This window comes from Centruroides sculpturatus, unplaced genomic scaffold (genome assembly GCF_000671375.1).
Source record: "Centruroides sculpturatus isolate CEXI.00-Female unplaced genomic scaffold, Cexi_2.0 scaffold1031, whole genome shotgun sequence".
Taxonomy (NCBI): Eukaryota; Metazoa; Arthropoda; class Arachnida; order Scorpiones; family Buthidae; genus Centruroides; species Centruroides sculpturatus.
Window position 1 is genome coordinate 282,228 of NW_019385211.1, and position 23,078 is coordinate 305,305.

Below are 23,078 nucleotides of genomic sequence, written 5' to 3' on the forward strand. Positions count from 1 at the left end.
ACCTTCCGTAATCCCTTCTCCGTTTTCGTAATAAATGTTGGCGATTTAAGGAAGCCGGAAGGTGGAAAACGTCACTACTCGGTGGGACGGAAGGAAGTCGGAAGAGGAGATGGTAATTCCCTTTTACATTCGAAATCGGGGGAAATTCCTAACCGGTCGATGGGTTATTATTTCCCGAATATTTTTGTATAATTTGTTCGGAACGGACGATCCTAATCGGACCCAGCCGTAAAATACGACAGAACGGCGTACTTCCGGCGCGCGAGAGCCGTAAGAAAGGTGGAAAACCAACGAATTTAATATAAGTTTGGTTGGCGGGCCGAAAGTCTTGACACCAAAGACACCGAAACGATTCCAAATAGAAACAATTAAAACGTTTAAACACTTAGTAGGAAATTCGCAAAGCCGTTAATTAAAACCGGAAAAGTCCGCCACCGTTCCACTCCTTCCTCGTTCTTTCCCAGTGGCGTAGGCTTCTTACGTTTAAGGCAACTTACCCTCTTAAAGCGTTATCGGCGCAGAAATTGGCCAGTCGTTATATAAAATAGATCGCTCGACTTTTACCTTAATAACGCCGAGAAATTAATCGTCCGACTCGATACACGGAGATAATCGTCGTTCGTCATCGACGTTTCATTCGTTACCCGGTTTCCGACGTCACCGTCGCCCGCGCCGGGATATAAATCGGAAAAAGCGCGTGGCGGGTGCGCAAATCTCGGAAGATGTGTTTCCGAATCACCCGCTGTTGTTGCTTTCCCAACACCAAAGACGGATCTTTCGCCGTCGGAGTTTACACCCTGGTGAGTTCGGCTTTTTTCTTTTCGTCAAACCTTTCCTTCCCTTTTACCCGCCCGTCGATATTTCGGGTTTTCCTCCGTTTCTTCCTTCCTCGACAATTCCTACATTCTTATTTCTCCTAGATTCTTCGTCCATTTATTCTTTCGTAAATATTTCTAATCGACGAATACCTATATATATATAATTGGATTATATTGTTCCTAGCGCTAACATTTAAAAATTAAATTTAACTTAAAGAAAATAGTTATTTCGAAATTTTATTAAACAAAAACCCCAATTATTAACCGTTGCCGAGATTAGAATTTCGCAATTTAATTATTAGAAAATCAGTTTTTGGATTTCGTAACAATCCCTTATAGATTAGATAGGAGCGATTTTACCGACAAGCTATGGCGCCTATCTCGACATCCTTTTCCCATTTCGCGATAAATTGGTAAAATAATAGGAATCGAAAAGTATCCGTACAACGAAATACGTTCGAATATAACCGATAAATAATATTGGGAAATTTCGACAGTTACCCATTCGGAATCGACATCCGCCTCATTTCGTCGTTAAGCTGGTTCGATTTCCGTCTAGTACCGTAAAACTGGTTTACGGCGGACACTTCGGTGGCTAAGAATGCGTCCGAGATAGGCGGTAGCTTTTGTCCCGAAAGGGTGGAAACGAACGTAGATACGCCCGTGGTAAGACGTATCCGGCTTCCAGCCAATTAAGTTTACATTATCCACCCGTCCATTTTTCTCGGGATACCGCGCGATATTAACGTTGTCAACTTGGCAATTATTTAATCTTCGGCAGTAGCTTTAATCCGTATCTATACTGGCGTATGGCCTAAAGCCGGAAGTAACCTCGGTATCCACCCCATCGATTTTTAAAATTCTAAAAGGTTATTTCTTCCCCACCGACGTAGGCTATTGGCTATTTTCGTATTGGTAAAGGGAAAATGCGCCGGAACGATATTCTTACCGCGGCATTTGCCCGGTTTCGTAGTAAACTCGTTATCTTATATTTTCGGTTTCGGTTTTGATTCCCGCGGTCCGGGTGCGAGAATTCTATAAACCAACGAAATAAATTCTAAAATGCCGTAACGGGCGCGATAAACGAAAGACGGAGCCCATTTTTATGGCGGGCCAGCTTTAGCTACTATATTAATAAATGGAATTTAACAGTATATACTTTATTTTCTCGTACGGTACTTTTTTAATTTGGCCGTTCCAAAACCTTTCGGCTACCGAAATAACCCGTGGAAATTTTTCCACTAAAATATATTGTTAAAATTTATTAAATATTTTTACTCTTAATAAATTACGTAATTTATACGATTCGTAATATAGGAAAGCGGTTTATTTGATTAATTCGCTACCGTATCGAAGGATTTATCCAACTACAATGATTAGATACGAAAGTCGACTAATACATTTTTGATTAAATCTACGTACTGGACGTGGAAGAAAAAAGAAAAAATAATAATCGCTAATCCCGCGGGAGACTGCAGAAATGCGCCTATTAGTTTAATAAAGAAACCTCTTCGCACTCGTTAGTTTGACCAATCCTTCGAAATGGCGGCAAAAATTACATTAATGCGGTATTCCTATTACCATTTAAGCGTTAACCTCTTAGATTATTGTAATAAGTATAAATCTTTATCTCGAAAATGGATATTTTTTAAAAATTACTTCTACGGACATTTTCAATTTTTACTTACGAGTAGATAAATAAACTTATTATAAATAATTTATTTAAAAAACAAATATTTGTTTTATTCGGGTCTATACTTAATAAAAAAGAATTAAACCCCATTCTAGAATGCATTTTTATTAAAATAACTAGCTGTTACCCGCGGCTTTGCCCGCCAGGACTTTGCCAGCAAACCCCATTTATATTCTGTATTTCGACGACCATAGTAATTGTTACATGACACCTACCGCCGACAATCGAACCAACTATTTTCCATTTGATCAATTTTCTGCAACGTTTACCATCGTTCTATAATCGAACCCATACGCGATAACAAATTCGAATTTAAAGCGGTTCGAACATTTGGTTAAAAAATCGAAATACGGTATATGAAAATATTTATAACAATTTAATACATCTAAGTATTCGATGAAAATTAAACTTAGTTGAAAACGAAAAATCGCGTGTAAAATAGTACGGTAGAAGCCGTTTTTCCAGTTAAGACTCGATCCTCTCCCTCTCCCCCGCCAGGGAATTTCGAAAAATCCCTTTTTAGTGCGCGTTTTCGTGACGTACCCTAACTGCGTACCAAATTTCACCTCTTTAGGTTGGGCGGTTTGCTCTGGGCCACGATCAATCAGTCATTCAGTCAGTCAGTCAGTCGGGACAAGTAATTTTATATATTTAGATATATTTATAAATAAATACGTAACTCAAAAAGTAGCTAATGGGCCAAACGATACTTTTTACACCGAACTGAAAAGAAGGTAACCGAGTTGACCCGCGTACGGAGACGGGCGACACAATGCGCAAAACAGAAATCAAAAGAGGAGCGGCAGTTGTAATGTAAATAACATTATCCCGTTTGTCGTCTGATAGTTAAATAAGAACTTTTACGTCAATTGTTAATCAAATAATACAACCGACCGTAAAGGTATTTTTTAAATAATTCTATTAAATTAAAAAATAAATTTATTTCGATTAATGCATATATATTTAAGTAAATTCCTTATAGGCCCTAATTAAAGTGCTTAATTCAGTAAAAATTAATAAATAGAAATGAATTATATACAAGTATATAAGATAGAGAGAATCATTCATTCTCTAGTTTCTATTAAGTTAAACTACTTTATATACAATATATAGAGGCGGCTAATGGTAATTAAAATACCATATCCAAAGCTGTTTACAAAGACTTTTAGCAGTCCAAATGCAACCGACTCTGTACGATGACAATTGGGAAATTTCGACAGTTACCCATTCGGAATCGACATCCGCCTCATTTCGTCGTTAAGCTGGTTCGATTTCCGTCTAGTACCGTAAAACTGGTTTACGGCGGACACTTCGGTGGCTAAGAATGCGTCCGAGATAGGCGGTAGCTTTTGTCCCGAAAGGGTGGAAACGAACGTAGATACGCCCGTGGTAAGACGTATCCGGCTTCCAGCCAATTAAGTTTACATTATCCACCCGTCCATTTTTCTCGGGATACCGCGCGATATTAACGTTGTCAACTTGGCAATTATTTAATCTTCGGCAGTAGCTTTAATCCGTATCTATACTGGCGTATGGCCTAAAGCCGGAAGTAACCTCGGTATCCACCCCATCGATTTTTAAAATTCTAAAAGGTTATTTCTTCCCCACCGACGTAGGCTATTGGCTATTTTCGTATTGGTAAAGGGAAAATGCGCCGGAACGATATTCTTACCGCGGCATTTGCCCGGTTTCGTAGTAAACTCGTTATCTTATATTTTCGGTTTCGGTTTTGATTCCCGCGGTCCGGGTGCGAGAATTCTATAAACCAACGAAATAAATTCTAAAATGCCGTAACGGGCGCGATAAACGAAAGACGGAGCCCATTTTTATGGCGGGCCAGCTTTAGCTACTATATTAATAAATGGAATTTAACAGTATATACTTTATTTTCTCGTACGGTACTTTTTTAATTTGGCCGTTCCAAAACCTTTCGGCTACCGAAATAACCCGTGGAAATTTTTCCACTAAAATATATTGTTAAAATTTATTAAATATTTTTACTCTTAATAAATTACGTAATTTATACGATTCGTAATATAGGAAAGCGGTTTATTTGATTAATTCGCTACCGTATCGAAGGATTTATCCAACTACAATGATTAGATACGAAAGTCGACTAATACATTTTTGATTAAATCTACGTACTGGACGTGGAAGAAAAAAGAAAAAATAATAATCGCTAATCCCGCGGGAGACTGCAGAAATGCGCCTATTAGTTTAATAAAGAAACCTCTTCGCACTCGTTAGTTTGACCAATCCTTCGAAATGGCGGCAAAAATTACATTAATGCGGTATTCCTATTACCATTTAAGCGTTAACCTCTTAGATTATTGTAATAAGTATAAATCTTTATCTCGAAAATGGATATTTTTTAAAAATTACTTCTACGGACATTTTCAATTTTTACTTACGAGTAGATAAATAAACTTATTATAAATAATTTATTTAAAAAACAAATATTTGTTTTATTCGGGTCTATACTTAATAAAAAAGAATTAAACCCCATTCTAGAATGCATTTTTATTAAAATAACTAGCTGTTACCCGCGGCTTTGCCCGCCAGGACTTTGCCAGCAAACCCCATTTATATTCTGTATTTCGACGACCATAGTAATTGTTACATGACACCTACCGCCGACAATCGAACCAACTATTTTCCATTTGATCAATTTTCTGCAACGTTTACCATCGTTCTATAATCGAACCCATACGCGATAACAAATTCGAATTTAAAGCGGTTCGAACATTTGGTTAAAAAATCGAAATACGGTATATGAAAATATTTATAACAATTTAATACATCTAAGTATTCGATGAAAATTAAACTTAGTTGAAAACGAAAAATCGCGTGTAAAATAGTACGGTAGAAGCCGTTTTTCCAGTTAAGACTCGATCCTCTCCCTCTCCCCCGCCAGGGAATTTCGAAAAATCCCTTTTTAGTGCGCGTTTTCTCGTGACGTACCCTAACTGCGTACCAAATTTCACTTTGTGGTGAACTTTATCTTTTGTTTTTTTTTTGTCACACCGGATATAGGTTCTAGGAATGCATTATTTAAATTTCACTTCTTTAGATTTAGCAGTTTGCTCTGGATGATGATGAATCAATCATTCAGTCAGTCGGGACAAGTAATTTTATATATTTAGATTACCTTTTAATACCTACTGATGATGCTTCCTGCTCATACAGTTACAGTGATGTTTTCATCTTTATATTGTATAGCTTTATGCATAGTTTTAAGTTTACCTCACTATTATCTGCCCCACAGTTGTTGATAATTTAATTAATATAATATCTGTTGTATACAGGCACAATGAAGTGACGTTTTTCTCAACACTGGGCTAGTTGAATCTTTTATTTAGTTAGTATGGAGAATTTAGCACAATAATGGCTCTCTCTCTCTCCGACACACCACCTCTCCGCTTCCCTTGTCACACCGGATATAGGTTCTAGGAGTGCATTATTTAAATTTCACTTCTTTAGATTTAGCAGTTTGCTCTGGATGATGATGAATCAATCATTCAGTCAGTCAGGACAAGTAATTTTATATGTTTAGATTACCTTTTAATACCTACTGANTTGTAGGATTACTTACCGAGTGTGCACCGTTCGACGTCGCCGTTGCTCGAGCTTGTTTTCGTGGCGAAGCGGCGCACCAAACGGCGGGCGATTTCTGATAAGTTATTTTTCTGCTAAAACTTCGTCGAACTTTGGATACATTTGTTGATGTTGTCGAAACCGTGTTGTATTTGCTTATTGTGTACTGGCACAATGAAGTGACGTTTTTCTCAACACTGGGCTAGTTGAATCTTTTATTTAGTTAGTTAGTTAGTTAGTTACTTTTATTTAGTTAGTTAGTTAGAATCTTTTATTTAGTTAGTTAAACTAACTAAATAAAAGATTCAACTAGCCCAGTGTTGAGAAAAACGTCACTTCATTGTGCCAGTACACAATTTGGATACATTATTAATATAAATAATCTTTATGGCCGTTGAATAAGAAATGTTTTTTTACAAGAAATGTATAAAATTAGTGCTGTATTAGACTTATGGTAACTAATTTACATACTGTACAGACGATAGTAAACTCAATTTACCCTCCTAAATTCTTCGTAGCGTGGCGCTGGACGGCGGAAAGCAGTTCGGCTGCCCGATGACGTTTTACCAAATTATAGGAGGTTTTTTTACCAGGTTTTTATCCGCGCACCCGCCGGTGGGCAATAGTCGGACGGCTAAGACGGCGAGTGGTCGGCCTACCGCTCCGGAGGATTCGAAATCGAATCCGGACGGGTGGCCGCATCGGTTCATTCCTTCCGGGTACGTTGGGAGCCGTCGCTGGCCGAATCTACCTTAAGCTCGAAAAAAAGGTCCGGTTTGTACTCTCGGAGCGGAAACAAAAATAAAAATAAAAAATTACGATACACGCGTGAGAACCGGGATTACATTGGAAAACATTTTAATGTTTAAAATGTTTTAGAAAATGAATTTCGTTTAAAATATTATTTTATTTTACTTAAAAAGAAAGGTTAACAGTGTATAGTGCATATACACTAGGGCAGTGTTTTTCAACCTTTTTGAATACGCGACCCCTTTACAAGTTAAAAAATTCAGGCGACCCCCCTAGGGCCATATTAAAACTAAATCAGTGATTTAAAAAATTATGTATTTAATTTTCTTTCTGCTCAGAAAAATTACTGTTGACTAAAATGAGAATTTAAGGAGAATCGACAATAACTTAAGACACGTATAGTATGTTACTTTCTTCTTATAACAATGGGTTCGGAGTGCTGTTGACCTTTTTTTTAGGATGAGGGAATTTCACTTCTACTTTTCTACTTATTATTTCTTTTTACATGTCAGCTCGACACTTTTTCGGCAATCATTTTCTGGGGTGGACCGTACCCACCCAGGCGACACCCATCATGCGGACCTAAATGTCAATCAAAAAACCAACTGTACTGCATAATAAACAGATACAGCCTTCTCGCTGAAATTGTAGTTTTTTCAATGTAATGTAGGACCTACAAACACTTTTTCTTTTACCCGCGACCCCCGTGTAAGGCTTCGCGACCCCCAGGGGGGTCGCGACCCACAGGTTGAAAAACACTGCACTTGGGTAACAGCGTATAGTGTAATTTCCTACGAATCGGAGAAAATTGGGGAGTTCTCTTCTAAAATGATAGTTTTATCCTCGTATCGATATAGTGTTCGTTTAATATATCAATTAATCGAGTACTCGTACGTTACCTTTGTAATCTTTAGCATTATATTTCTTTGTATAAATAAACATAGTTATTTTATACTTTAAATTGGACCGGGCCCGATGTATTAAAGTTTGCAGGCGTGAGGGATCCGACCGGGGGGCCGACGTCGGCAAACGACTCCTAGATGCCGCGGCGACGGCGGATACGGCCCAGAAATAGCCAGAAACTCGTAAGCGGAAGCCTAGGAGTTTCCGGCGTGGACGAGAGGCCAGGAGCGGACGACCGGTAGGCTATCCGCGCAACCCGCCTTCGATCTTAGCCAAAAGGCCTTTTGTCTAAGATCAAAGGCGATCGGACGGTAACGGCTCCTACAACTTTCGGGTTATGGGCGGAGTGTGGGGTGTTCTTATCTTTACCGAACTGTTACCCACGCGACGAAAAAGTTTAAAATGTATAAACTTACCGGGTTCCAACGGCACGGGTTGTTTTCAATTTTATCTCTTTGTTACGTCGGTTCTTATCGGAAACGCGGAGAAAAGTACACAGAGAACTAATCTTTGTTTATTAGCCGTTCTCTTACGGCCCAGATTGCCAACAAATTATTAATTAAACGGATGCCGCCGTCCCTCCCGCGCCAAAATTAAATATTTTTTATACAATTTCGTAATTAAAAAACGATCCGAAGCGGAATTTACTAAGTCGTCTCGGGGACCGACGACTTTCGGATAAGATTTCGGCCGAGCGGGCCAGGGAAGAACGAAGTTACGGCCAGGAAAAGTGTAATTTAACCACTTTAAATCCCATTTTTGCCGGCGTAAACTAGTTCCTCCATCCGCTCGATAATAAACGGTTTTTGCATTTTGAACTTGTGATAATTAGGGACGTTGGAGTAAACGACGCCATCCGTGGCACAATAGCCCGCACGTAATCAATTTCTTTCTTTCGTTTCTTTTAGATTATCTCCTTGTTATCGACAATTGTTTTCGGCGTACTTTACGGACAAGTTCAAAATGTGGCGAACGTGGTTAAGAGTTATCCCAATTCCTCGAGCGTGAATGGTAAATACACGTAAATTTGGTCAGATTTATACGAATAGTATTTAATTAAGACCTCGTCGGCATTGTAAACTTAATTTATACAATATTGGCGTTTTTACTTTAATTCGATTACGGTAGTATTACGGCGCAACCGATAAAAATGTATTTTTCCTAGAATCCGTCTTGGCCTACGCAAATATATACCTTATCCTGTGCATCGTCTTGTCGTGTATTTGGTTCCTGGTAGGTTTCTGCCTGGTGTACGGAGCTAAAACGGTAAGTGACTTTTTCCCTCCTTGCAATTTTTACGGCCATTAAATCCAAGAATTGCGGAAAGGCGGATAAACTTCTTTAATCGATACCGAAAATTTACTTATTTAGTCGTCGTCTAGTGTTTCGATACTAGGCGATTTTATATAACGTTACTCGATTCGATTCATTTCGTAATTAGGCTAGGTATTAGGAAATATCTTTTATTACAATTAACAGGACCAACGACATTTTCTCATACCGTGGTTGATATGGATGGTGATGGTAATCGCCGGAGAATTCCTTACGTTTATCTGCTCCTTCATCGTCATGATTCAAATTCCCGTAAGTTGCGTTTATTTTCTCCGGCCTTCGATGGTTATCGGAGTGCGCGGCCATTTTGTATAGTTTCTTCTTTATACGCCATTCAACGTCTTTCGTTTTAAAACAGAGCTACGCCGTCGGGATGTTAGTATCGGCTGCCTTCATCTCCTTTCACGTGAGTATGTCTATCGGTCGACCATTTACGCCGACGAAGGGAAGTTAACCCGACGATTTTCTTTCCAGATTTACTGTTACGGTTGCGTCTATTCCCAGTACAAGTTGTTGACCGAATCGGACCCTTCGCAGACGACCATGAAAAAGTTCTAAAGTAATTAAATATACCCGTTAATTCGGGTCGGGCGTTAATCGTACCCGGCGATACTTTTTGTACCGCGCCGTACGTTTTCTAAATAAATATTTGTAATAAATCGAAATTATAAAAAATATATATTTTTTTGTCGGGCCCCAGTTTCGGGCGAAGATTTTCCAAAGATTATATCCGAGCGGAAGGATATTAGAACGTACCGTACCGTAGGTCGCCTACTCGGTGCGTAAAAATTCCCGTCTATATTAAACGGAATACACTTAAATAATTAAAGGTATTTTACGAATTCGTCGATATATTTATTAATAAATTTCGCGTAACGAGTTAAATATAAATGAAAATACGGAGAATATTTCCGGTAACGGTATACAAATACTGGCGAGTTAAGCGCGTAATAATAACTCTCGGTTTATAAATTTGCCGAGAAACATTGTACGGCTAAAAGAAAATGTAGCGAAAGAAGGAAAAAATTGTCGGCAAGGGAGCGAAAATCTTTATTAACATGGCTTATATTAAATACGTTTAATAAACAAAATGAAATGTTATCTGGCCGAGATATTGCCGTAAACGCTACCGAGCGTATAACCATAGGTTCGTACTATTTAACGTGGCGATTTTAAAAACGTGGCCGCCGGTGGCTCGACTTTCCCGGAAACGTTTAAAATTGCGCGGGTGGAGCCATTCGTTAGCGTATTTTATTATTAAAAACTTTTTATATTTTTAATTATTATAAAATGACAAAAAGCTTAACTTTTAGAGTAGGGACGGGTTTTATAAAAGAAATCGTAAACGCTAATAACCGGTAAAACGGCCGTTAAGTCCCGGCCGTTAACGTTTAGCGAAACTTTACCAGCCGAGTCCCACCGGGACGGTAATTTGGCCGCCATTTGAAAAAACCGTAGACCTATAAAATCCCGCCGTCTGGAAAACGGAGTGGGATAGACCGAAGTCGACGCCGGATACGGAAGCCTAAAGGACGAAAGGCCCGGATTAATTATACGCGAAATTCTCGCGCCCACCGGAAGTGGCGTTATTCCCGTTCCAAACTTCTTCCTGGAAAAAAGTAACGACGTAGGGGCCAGACGGTACTAATTCCGGGCCGAGAGGGTATACGTTAAATTAAATAAATTAAAAACACCATTAAAAATCGCGGCGATAATAATAATTGCCGGTTAGTTTCGGCCGTTACGTTAATATCGATATTCTTTAATCCGAAAGAAAAAAAACTGCGCGGCGAGAACGGTGGCTTTCGATCCGTAAACGATGCGCGCGCCGGCGGATGCCGGGTGGGAGCATTTCGTAAACGCCGAGCGCCCTTCTTCCGGGCCGAGGAATTTTTCTCTCTCGGTCGGAAATGCGGAAGAAGACGGGGAGTGACCGATGGCCGTAGGAAAATGTCGAAAGCGGACGCTTTTGCCCGTCGTCTCCGGCGCCGACGAATACCTTTAGTCCCGCAGGAATTTCTTCGGCCGGGTGCTTCGACTACGGCGTTTGGTACATTTCGAAAGCCATCTGCCGCCTGGGTGGGTCGACCGAAGAATTGCCTATACGAATCTATTACGGATTGGCGTACGCATTCGTCCGCCCCGTCCATCCCCGGCAGGAAAGAAACTTTCGTTTAAGTTTTCGACCGTTTGTCCGAACAGAATTCGTTTTGCCCCATACGCTAGGCGCGACGCTTCCTCCGCGTTTGTCGGTAAACAAAAGGCTAATAAAAGTTTTTGCGGACGACAGTCGAATTTCTTTCTTTCTTGGCGGTTATCCGCCAAGAAAGAAATGTGGGGGCCGAGGGGGGGAGAAATAAAAAAATCTCGACCAACGATAATATGTGATATATATCGTCATCGTCTCCCTTGCCGTTTGGATTGCCGAGCGGTAACAATCGACGACACGTGGAAGCAGTTGAGCCAGAGGTAGATGCTTCGTTTACAAACAACAAAACCGTTTATTAAACACGAAAGAAGCTTACAAGATGTCCGCGATCTTGGAAGTTCTGCGGCGGTTGCGGCCTCTGGGTCTTCCTCTCCTTTCCAAGATAGTCCCATTTTGAAGGAGTGTCCCTCGTTCGCCAATGAACCATTCCATCACGTCTCGACCACTCCGGGACCGTGCGGTCGACTTCCGTTGATGGAAAGATGTCGATCCGAGGTCGGGAGATAGAGACGAAGATGGGTGCGAGACACACACGCGACAACAGATCCGTCACTCGGAACTTTCGGGAGAAGAAGCCGTCGCGTCCACGAATTTCCGGGGTTTTATCCGTTTTCTCTCGGATTCCCCTTTCCGATTGGTCTCTCCTCGTCACCCGATGATAATCCGAAACCTTTCGGGGGCGCGGGAGAGATCAAAATCGAAGTTTAATTCGATCTCCAACCGGAGATGGTCGACGGACTTACATTCTTCTATTGTTTAAAAGTTAGCGTCGCGTTTTCATATAAAAAATGTATTTCTAACTAATATATATTTTTTCTTTAAAACAATTATTTTCCGCGAATTTTAGTGAGGGTTCGGACCTGTCCAGAGCCTCACAGAAAGAAATTCTCCGGGATTATAAAGGCCGGACGTTATTTAATACCGTGGCTAATTCCCTCGTTCCAATACTTAGTTTCCTTTAAAAACTCCGCCACGTAATGGCTTTCGACCGACCATCGGCAATTTACTAAACAGAAAGTTGTATTAACGAAAATTCTTGTTTCACCATTAACGGGGTCTTCCGAAAACAATGCTACCGTTTTAACTCGCCGTAATTACGTTAATTATTACGCGTGGTACACCACCAATCGACGGACTAAAGCCCGCTACTCGCAGGCGGCAACGGCCGACGGAAACGGTTGCCGTTCCGTCGTCTTTCCGCCTCGCGTGTACTCGCGGCCGGAAATTACCCTACCATCGAAACGCGCCATCCGCCAGCCGTAAATATAAACCAGCTACTGCAGTAGGTAGGACACGTGCCGGTAGTCGAAAATGGCGTCTACCGGGATCGTTTCGTTGTATCGACTAAACTTTTTAAGTTTGCCTTCGATCTTATCGCAAATAAAAAAAAAACCTAAAAAACGAATAATTTGGAAAGGAAAAATATTCTAAATGGTCGAAAGTTAGGAATATCGAATACCGTAGATCCCCCTATAATGCGAAGATACGTTCCTCGTTATACGAATTTTGCGTTGTAGGAATCCTTGGCCTGTGATTGGCTCACGTATTTGACACGTGTGCAGTTTACGGACTACTGCTGACTGAAAGGTTTTCTTCCATAAAATTAATCGATTCTAGACTAATCCGACTCAACATTTCCAAAATACGTATATTTTTTTTGGAAATAATCCGTATAAGCTACGCTATAAACAAAAAATTGTAGGATTACTTACCGAGTGTGCACCATTCGACATCACTATTGCTCAAGCTTGTTTTCGTCGCGGAACAACTCAGCAAACCGTGGCCGCGATTTCTGATGTTATTTTTCTGCGAAAACTTCGCTGAACTTTGGAGACATCATTAATATAAATAATTTTNTCGGGATGGAACAGCTCGGCAAATAGCGGCCAATTTCTAACAATTTATTTTTCTGCGAAAACTTTGTTGAACTTCGGAGACATCATTAATATAAATAATTTTAATCGCCGTTGAATAAGAAATGTTTCTTTCACAAGAAATGTATAAAATTACAGTGCTGTATTAGACTTACGGTACCTAATTTACATACTGTGCAGACGATAGCTCGCCTAAACTCTCTGTAGCGTGGCGCTAGATGGCGGAAACTATACATATAATTATAATAAAGTTAAAATAAATTAAGTTAATATATAATTATATATACAGTACCTAATTTATATATAATTTATATATAATACTGTACAGACAATAGTTAAACTCAACTTACCCGCCTAAACTCTCCCTAGTGTGGCGCTAGACCGCGGAAAATAGTTCGGCTGCTCTTCCCATGACGAGTTGGCGATGACGTTTTACCGCGTTTTACGGGTTCCTTTCAGCGTCTTTGTACGAATACTGACGCAATTTTTTCGCCGCGTCGTAGGAATCTACGTTATCGGAACCCGCGTTATAGGGGGTCTACTGTACTTTCGTCCCGAATTACGCTTACTCGATTCCCAATACTTTATGCGGTAAGTAAGTCTGATATAGCGTATAAATGAAATATATTAGCGTATTAGTGTACAAATAAAGCTTTTTAGCTGGCCCATCCCCGTAGTTCGAACGTGATGTTTGCCACGTTGTTAGACGGATTGGTCTAATTTTTACCGCGCCGCTTTCCGTGGCGGCAAAAGTGACGTCATTTTGCCGTTCCGTCGTCCGTTGCCGCGCGTGGGTACCGTCTACGTTCGAACGTTCTTTCGTCCGCTGCCCGTGGGAAACGCCGTAAACTAACAGTAAAACGGTCACACCGCGACGCGGAAGGCGATCGGTGTGGCGTAGTCGGCAAAGTCGCGATGCGCGCCCGCTCGACCGCCGGGCGTAAAATTTGGGTAACGGAAACCCGGCGCGCGACCGGACACCGTAGGCCGAAAGGTCAAACGTCGGCTTTCGATTTCTCGCCCAGCGTAACCATAGGGTGGCCGTCGGTCCCCCGTCGCGCGGGAGGGGGCCGTTTTAAGGATACGATTCTTCGTAATCGAATGTTGGAATTTCGAATCGAATTTTATAAGCCGTATACACGGAACGATATTGTTTTTGTATAGATTTATCTGACTACAATTAACTTAATTACGTTTTGCGTTCAAAGTAGTTCGTCCTCGATTAACGAAACTACGACTTACATTTTTATTTCCAAACGTTCCGGATAAAAATTTAATTAGTCGCCCTTCCCATCGCTCGCCCCGCTTGGCGTCCGGAACAAATTCTTTTGCCAAAATATTTGTTCGAACGTTAGAGAAACGGCGCCTTTCTTTATTTTATCCGGCCTAAATGCATTAATAAAAGAGCAAAGTCGTATCCCGTATATAATAAGAAAAGAATAAGAGAACGGCTTCTTCCGGTAGGCGTCCTCCGACGCGCTTCCACGTCGACTCTAACAACGGAATTTACGTCATTTATCTTCTTAAGTTCTATTCCACGGGACAAACAATTTCTCGACCCCGTCAGGTGGCGATAAAATGTTTCTTTCCTTACTTTTCGCTTAATTCTTATTTTTGATATTACGTAAGACACGACGCGTAATCGCGTTAACGGTTTAAAGCCGGGAACACACGCGCGTAAAATTCGGCGTAAAATCTAGCGTAAAACAGAAAACGTAAAAATTTTTCTGAAATTTTGGCCGAAACGGAACTGAAAATAGAGTAGAGCGTGTCTCTACTTTTTACGCCGAAATTCCTCCAATAAAGACAAGTCTTTCCTGTGGCGTCAAAGTGGACGCGTGGTTTTTATTCTAACAATGGCGGCAACCAGGGTTAACCCTACAATTGTGACGATGTCGAAATAGAGGAGTTTATCGAATCCGTTCGACCACGTGGGTGTCGCGTATAAAGACACCGTATTTAAACGACGTTTATGGATGGTTATAGGTGCTAAATTTCAAATAACAGCTAGGTGTAGTAGAATAGATATATAGGCCTAGTATTTAGATGGCGCGTTCTTTATTTCAATTCGGAATACGAGTCTATTCATTTAAACTTTCTATATTACAGCGGAGGAAGCGGAGAAAAAATGGAAGGTACAAAGGGATAGATAGCCTCTATGAGAGGAAAAAAATGAATAAAATTAGCACCGTTGGTGGCAGCGGCGTTTCCTGTTCGGCCAGAATTTTTACGTACGCGTGTTCCGGCATAAAAAGCGTAAAACAGAAACCGATTTCTGATTCAGTTTTCTGCCACACAATTTTACGCGCGCGTGTTCCCGGCCTAATTACCTTTTACAAAGCGTACGAGCAAAAGCTGTAAATTAATATTTTATTGCCTCGAAACATAATTTATCCGATCGAAATTTTCATTTTAAATCCTGGATAATAATTGGCCGTTTCCATCATTTAAAAAAAGTACGCGTAAAAGTTTTTCTATTTGAAGGAGAAATAACGCTGTGGACTCAGACGTTCCGGCAGCCTTCCGTTTTAACTAATTGCCGGTCAAGATCCTGTATTGAGAATACACGCAACTGTAACAGTACACCTAGAAAGAAAAACGAGTATTAATTAATATTGGGAAAATGTAAAAAATTCGTCGGGGTATTTGCCGGGTACTCACTTCGAAGGAGGCCGTCGAACCCGCCGCCAAGGCGATAACCGCGGCCATCTGTCGAAAGAAACTCCCAATAAATTCCATCGTTCGCCCTTATCACCATCGGTTTAATCTTCGCGCCGTTAACTTACCGGATTGGCCAATACGACCGCCAGGCAGAGGACCAACGATATTATAAGTGCCGCCACCACCGCGGCCTTCCAAACCATCCAGGGGAGGAATAAAAACCGCTTGTCCTGCCAACGAAATTAGTAAATTTCGTTGGAGCCGATAAAACATTTTTAAAATACACGAATTTCGGCCCGTCCATTTATAAATTTCCCGCCGACGATTAATTACGATGGGAGGAAAAGCTTAAAATGTACCTTCGGTTAGGCCGGATGGCCCAGCGGTCGAGCCGGCGGCCTACAGCTTTGGGGGACCCGGATGAGAAAATCTCTAGGAATGTTTCGGGGGTGGTCCGTCCGGATACGTCGGGTCCCCTCCCTCGCCGTTGCCGGCCCGGCCCGACCCGTAATGGGATAGCTAAAAACACCGCCAAACCGCCCTCTTAGTTCCCGCGGGTGGAAACAGTTTAAAACAAAAGTACGTTTTGTTAAGATTTCTGAGGTCCTAACGAATAACTCGTCTATATAAAAATACGACGGGACCGCGCGAAAATAATTTTCGGAAAAACGTTTCGACTACGTAAATGATTATGTCAAAAATGCGCGGTTACCGTTTACTAATGCGTTTTTCCGTTTGTAACAGCGGAAAACTTTTGATAATTTATGAGAAATTTACAAATCGTTTCCGAAAAAATAAAAAATGTCGAACGTTTCGTCGAAAGTCGCGGGTTTTAACCGAAACATTTTTGGAAAAAATTGCCCGGTCTAACTGCTGGCCGGTTACTTCTTAAATTCACTCGCCGTCCGAACGCTAAATTCGCCATTCGACCCGTCCGTTTCGTACGAAACCATCGAATTATCGCGTCGACCTGGGTTAAAGTTGTCCATTTTAATAGAAAATGTCAAACGTTTACTTACGTTCTTGACGCCGTACAAAAGGACCAGAGTGACCGCCGACCACAGGGAAACGGCCGCCAGGACGACGCCGGTGGTTTTTTCGTCCAAGTATTTTTCTGCCAAAAGATCCTTCTTAACGCATTTTTATTATCAAAATACAATTAACAGCTTTTGCCATTGTTATTTTCGTATTTTTCCTTACACAAGTGTTTAAAAAGTACTGTAGTACCTAGGTACCGTACGTTCGTATTCGTTGGTACGCCGAGTCCCTAAAATCTAGTCAAAATTACGATTAATTAAGTACAGAATTCTTAAGTCGGGAAGTTTCGGAGGTCGAATCGGACCCAGAGGGCGTGTCGATAACGTAGACCGGAAAGGAAGAAAATTACGTATTTTAGAACAAGCGCCACGCGATGATAAACGACGGAGGGAGCAACGTCCAGGTGGTGGCGAACCAGTGTCGGGTCTAAACGATGGAGAAAAAGGGAGATTAATGACCAAACAGAGCATCTGGTAAATCGTTTGAGTCCGAAACGTCGGAGAAAAGGGCTATAACGAAGTAAAGTACGAGCGCAGACTTCGTTCGCAGATTTCGGAAAATGCCCTCCAAGCGTAAAGTAGGCTTCCCAACAAGGAATATAATCGCGAATTTGCAGTTTTTATTTTTTCCTTAAGTTGCCTTTCTCGTTTTAACGAAACGAGTATCCTTTGGGGTCCGGGAACGGATTAATTGGCTTTGGTTATTTCAGAACGGTAAACGTTGCTTGGGAGTTCGAACGAATTAAATTTGAAGTACGAGGCACTAGCGTATTTATTTTTATAAGTTTTACTTATTTCTCGGCTATACTCCAAGTGGAATTTTTTAAACAATTTATTCTCCTGGGAAGAAGAAGAAAAATTTCTTTCAAAATATCATTTATTTGAAAAATAACGTTTAATATTTTAATAATCGTTTAAGTTTTTGTCGACGGGACGAAAAAGTCTCGGCCGCCAAATTAAAGTTTATTTTTTTGAAATTTCCTCCGTATTTTCTAGGTTTTTAATTGCGACAAAGCTAACGGGAGACGAGTTTTAAAAGTAGACCCACAGCCAAGCATCCTCGATTTTTGCCGGATTATAATTAGAATCCATCGAAATAACTGTCTCGTCACTCGTCCCATTCTCCAGATATTTTTTATGTATTTAGAATATTAATCTATCCTTAACTTAATTCGTTCGTTTGACAGTTTTAGAAACGACGTAACTCCCGTCGGCAAGGACGAACAATATGAAGAGTAAACTGGTTTTTATTCGCTTTATTTAGTTCGAGACTTTTTTCTTTTAAAAGGGAAGGATAACGATACGAAAATCATTACGTAGTAAAAAGGTAACCGGAGTATTTTCTAAAAACGCGTATATCTTATAAATAACTTACTCTATTAAAACATTTAACTGGATAAAATATTTCTACCGATCTTTATACTTTAAAGTTGTTACCTAAGTAAACGTGGCCGGGCCCGGTCGTAGCGCCGCTATTCCGTCGGGTGTATACCGCGCAACAGATAACGAGTGTTATTAACGAAATAACCTATAAAGCGTCGACGGAAAATGCGTTAATATTAATAAACGTAACATAGAAATCGTAGGAAACCGTCGTCACTCACCGCGTTGTAAATACCCACGGCTAAAGATCCGTCTTTGGTATTCTTAAAGCATAAAAACCTGCTAATGCGAAAACACATTTCGGCCGACCAAACTCCTATCCTCGGTTTGTAGGAAACTTATAAAGCCGTTCCTGGCCCCATCCAACCAGGCAAATACCCCCGCGACGTCTCCGGTGACCTAAACAAAAAACGTGTCGGTTTACGTAAAAAATACGCGTTTACGTATATTCTAAGCCACGAATTTTTAACGTCGCGTTTTAATTATCAAAATAACACGGTAGAGACTGGTAGAGTCCAAATTGTTTGGCTTGGTCGTTATTAAATTCGTCCCACTTTTCTTGGACGCGCGTTAGGACAAGGAAACGTCTTCAAATGTAGAAGAGAATGCGACTTTTTGTTAAATAATTTCTAGGAACGAATGGAAAAGAAGACAGAAAAGTTTACTTACTTAACATTTATAAAGAACGGAAGATGCCGTAAGAGGTAATTCTAACGTTTTATAGACGAGGATCTCCTCGTAGAATAAACACCTCGTCCCGCGGGACCGGGCCGGAGCCGAAGGTGGCGGACGGTATTGTTCGCAGTATACTCCCGGCGTGGGTATATTTCGAGTTTAAATAAGAAAAACCGCTGACTTTTGCCAAAGACCACCGGTCGAAAACTTCCGCTCTGGCAACGATTTGGGCCTTCGCTTACGCCCCAGGTCGTCAGAAGTTTATTTCCTCTTCTCTATAAATATCCTCTGGCTAAATTGACCAAACCGGCGGACGAATAGTGGTGTAGACCCGAAAGTTTCGAAACGCCAGCGGGAAAATTGTAAGTCGACTTTTATCTACGCCCAAAGTGTGGCGAATGGCGATTGTCTTTTCGCCAGTCTTCCGTAATCGTCGTCCGGGAGCGGAAACCGACGGCAGATGTTCGTAATTATAAAACGATTTCGAATAATAGGATAATATCTAATCATTAATTCTTCTCCTATTAAAAACCTAATTGAGTCGGACCGGTGGCCACTCCACTTGTCTTCCGCCGTAAAATTTCTCCTCTAAACGGTTTATTAATGCTTAATTGAACTTTTAAACTCCGACGACGTTTTAAGAGTTATTAAACGTCGAATTGGTACGGATAATTGAGCAAATTAGATATGTTTTAAATAAAGAATCCCCTTGGACGGCCAGTCAAAAGCCGAGATGAAGTACTCGATATCGATTGCCGTCTTCTGTCTGTTGGCTTTGGGTAAGACGATTAACTCTTCCGAGTAATTTCTTCTCTTCTCCCACGGTTAAAGCCTTATTTTCTCGCGACGTCCCGTTTCTTGGCCAATTTCGTATACGACGTACTCTCGTTTTCGGTCGCCACGTTTACAGCCGTCATGGCAGAATGGCAATATCGTTATCGTTATATACGAGGTACTTTAAGTTGTATTATTCTTTTAAACTTTTTTCGTTCTGTACCTGTTGTAATTAATTAATGCTCAATTCTACCGTTAATTCTCGTCTTATTCGCTGTTCGTATCTTCGTCCGTTGGCGCAGTTTTCGCTAAAGTTGTCGTATTTCTTATTATTATCCCTTCCTACTTGTTTACCTACGCGTAACGCCGTTCCTAACCCGATTATGTTCCGGCGGTTGGTGGCGATAAATAAAGAATGTAAGTATATAAATAGCGTAATCATTTTCGAACGAAAGGCGTACGACGACACCCAGATGGCGTATTTCCCGGTGTTTCGTTACGGAAGGCGACGGTATTTATTATAAAACCCGAGAACCCTAATTATTTAAGTAATTTTAGTTGGCGAATTTTGAAAAGCGTAACGCGAAACCGGGGAAAGACATGGCCGTTGCGAGTAGAACGGAACGACGCGTTCGAGTCCACCATTTAGCCCTCGTTTACTGTACAAAATAGCGATAACGCTAATTTTAGAAGGCGGGTTTTACTTTCAAATTTCAAACGTTGTCGGTTTAGAGGCGGAGAGCCGAAAGGACGGATATCCGGTGAATTCGGGCAATTGCAAGTACGAATGCTGGAGTAACGATAAGTGCGCCGATCTTTGCAAGAAGAAGGGAGCGACGAAGGGCTACTGTTACAGACCGAACGTGTCCTGTTACTGCCAAGGTCTTCCCGATAACCAACCGATCAAGAAGTCCGGAAGATGTAACCCCAGCGGAGGTCGAAGGAAGTAAACCGTTCGAAAACGCTAATAAAAGTTTTTGTAGACCATAGTCGAATTTCTTTCTTTCTTCGCGGTTAACCGTCCAACCACGCGGCATCCGGGCAATTTCCACGCCGGTAACTCTCCGGGATTATAAAGGCCGGATGTTAATACCGTGGCTAATTCCGGTACTTAGTTTCCTTTAATTAAAACTCCGCCACGTAATGGCTNAATATATATTTTTTCTTTAAAACAATTATTTTCCGCGAATTTTAGTGAGGGTTCGGACCTGTCCAGAGCCTCACAGAAAGAAATTCTCCGGGATTATAAAGGCCGGACGTTATTTAATACCGTGGCTAATTCCCTCGTTCCAATACTTAGTTTCCTTTAAAAACTCCGCCACGTAATGGCTTTCGACCGACCATCGGCAATTTACTAAACAGAAAGTTGTATTAACGAAAATTCTTGTTTGGCCATTAACGGGGTCTTCCGAAAACAATGCTACCGTTTTAACTCGCCGTAATTACGTTAATTATTACGTGTTGTACACCACCAGTCGATGGACTAACCGACCGCATTCGAACGTCTTTTTGCCTGTCGCCACACCGTTTCGCCTTCTATAGTTGGCAAAATCGGAATCGGTCGTCCTTGCCCGACGGATGACGTTTAAATTATCAACGAAACTCGAAAGTTGGTGTAAAATGGCGTTGCGCGATGACGACCGATTCCGATTTTGCGGAGCGTATCGCGCTTCCTACGGACAGCCGAGAGAATCACGTCCGTATGGAGACGGTAGAAGAAACTGCGACCGTTTCTCTATCGATGGCCATCGATACGACCACCCGGTATTTAACTGTGATCTAATACAAATGGCATTATTAGAAAGCGCCTTACTTCCGGTTTAAAACGATTTCGTCTTTAAAATAAACGGCGATTGGCCGACCTTGTCGTAAATTTAACCGAAAAACGTACGTAAATGACGTCCGTTTACGTACATTTGGATATGACTGAAATGGTAAAGAAAAATAATCCGGTAAGAAAATTACGTGTAAATTTCGATAAACATATCTGATTAAAATGACGCTATTGCCACAGAAAGCCGTAGCATTTTATATAATAAAATACGGTAGAGTGTCGATAATTCGAGGCACTACCGCCCCGAGTTCACGTTTGTTCACGTTTGTTCCTTTGTTTGTTAAATTACGACAACGCGACTCTCGGGCGATTTACTAGGGGGATGCCTTCCGGGAGGTCTTTTTAAGGGAAACTGGCCGCTATCTAGGAGTTACGGACGCGGAGAAAACCCGGAAAACTCCGCGTGGCCGACCCGTCCGAGCCAGGCGCCGACCCGCGACCGAACTCCCGGTGTTCGGGGTACGAAGACCGCCGGGCCCCTAAGTACGCGTACTCGACCAGAACGCGTAAAATTTACATACAGTCGACACCCCTATAACACGGGTTCCTATATTTTGGATTCCTATATGACGGCGAAAAAATTGTGACAGTACTCGTACGAACACGCTAAAAAAATCGTATAATTCGGTAAAACGTCATCTCCGACTCGTGTCGCGACAGGATCGGTCGAATCTAGACCAATAGCGGATATTGCACAAACCGTCGAGTTTAAACGAGCGGCGGTCCTACTAAAAACCATTTATTATTTAATGTTCTTAAAAATTATTTATATTAATGACGTCTCCAAAGTTCGGCGAATTTTTCGCAAAAAAATAATTTATCGAGAAGCACGCGAGCGCCATTCGATGACAAGATCCACGACGAAAACGAATTTAAGCAATGGCGTGGTCGAACGATGCGCACTCGGTAAGTAATCCTAAAAGTTTTTGTTTATAACATAGTTTATACGGATTATTCCCAAAAAAATATACGTATTGGAAATGTCGAGTCGAATTAGTCTAGGAATCGATTAATTTTATGGAAGAAAACCTTTCAAACAGCCGTAGTCCGTAAACTGCACACGTGCCGGGCTGTGATTGGCAAGGTCTTCTAAAACATCAATTTCATAAAGAACAGAACGTATCTACCGTGTTATGGGGGGTCGACTGTATTTACGTAATTCAAAACGAGCGCGTGACCACTCACCGTATATGGAAAGATTTAATGCGTGACGAAACGACAGGGTTGCCACTTATCTCGTATTTTAACCTTTCTGTCTACGCTGGTAACAATCTGTTCATCGACCCGCCGACATTCCGTTCTTTTAATCTATTCTTCTAACGATTTGTTACAGTTTTGTTTTTTCGCGATGAATAGGCGCTTACTTTTGTCGGCTCGTCTTAGGACCAAATCATTGTCATTGGACCGCTGCTTCGCGCGCTTCGGCTATAAAAATTCTTAGCCCCACCCGCGCTTATACCTAGAGGCATTTTTTGCGTATTTTATTTCATTCTTATTTTATTTTAACTATGTTATTTTTTATTATACGGGGTCCCAAAAGG

The 23,078-nt window shown here is 41.2% G+C and overlaps 2 protein-coding genes across 4 annotated transcripts; one reads left to right on the forward strand and one right to left on the reverse strand.

Moving 5' to 3' along the window:
• The first annotated feature begins 598 nt into the window (after positions 1 to 598).
• LOC111636195 lies at positions 599 to 10,038 on the forward strand. Its single transcript, XM_023381391.1, has 6 exons — positions 599 to 800; positions 8,667 to 8,769; positions 8,924 to 9,024; positions 9,238 to 9,342; positions 9,449 to 9,496; positions 9,565 to 10,038. Exons 1-6 carry the CDS (start codon positions 723 to 725, stop codon positions 9,646 to 9,648), a joined length of 519 nt encoding a protein of 172 aa, XP_023237159.1. The 5' UTR covers positions 599 to 722; the 3' UTR covers positions 9,649 to 10,038.
• Positions 10,039 to 15,029: 4,991 nt separating this feature from the next.
• LOC111636197 lies at positions 15,030 to 20,255 on the reverse strand. 3 transcript variants are annotated; one of them, XM_023381396.1, is made up of 6 exons: positions 18,476 to 18,630; positions 18,309 to 18,399; positions 16,854 to 16,948; positions 15,960 to 16,064; positions 15,835 to 15,882; positions 15,030 to 15,759 (listed from the first exon to the last, which is right to left on the reverse strand). In XM_023381396.1, the coding sequence occupies exons 1-6, from the start codon at positions 18,551 to 18,553 to the stop codon at positions 15,706 to 15,708; spliced, it is 471 nt and encodes a 156-aa protein (XP_023237164.1). In that variant the 5' UTR covers positions 18,554 to 18,630; the 3' UTR covers positions 15,030 to 15,705. The 3 variants fall into 3 exon arrangements, with proteins under 3 accessions (XP_023237164.1, XP_023237166.1, XP_023237165.1); XM_023381398.1 differs by lacking the exons at positions 18,309 to 18,399; positions 18,476 to 18,630 and adding an exon at positions 18,924 to 20,255; XM_023381397.1 differs by lacking the exon at positions 15,960 to 16,064.
• Positions 20,256 to 23,078: the final 2,823 nt, after the last annotated feature.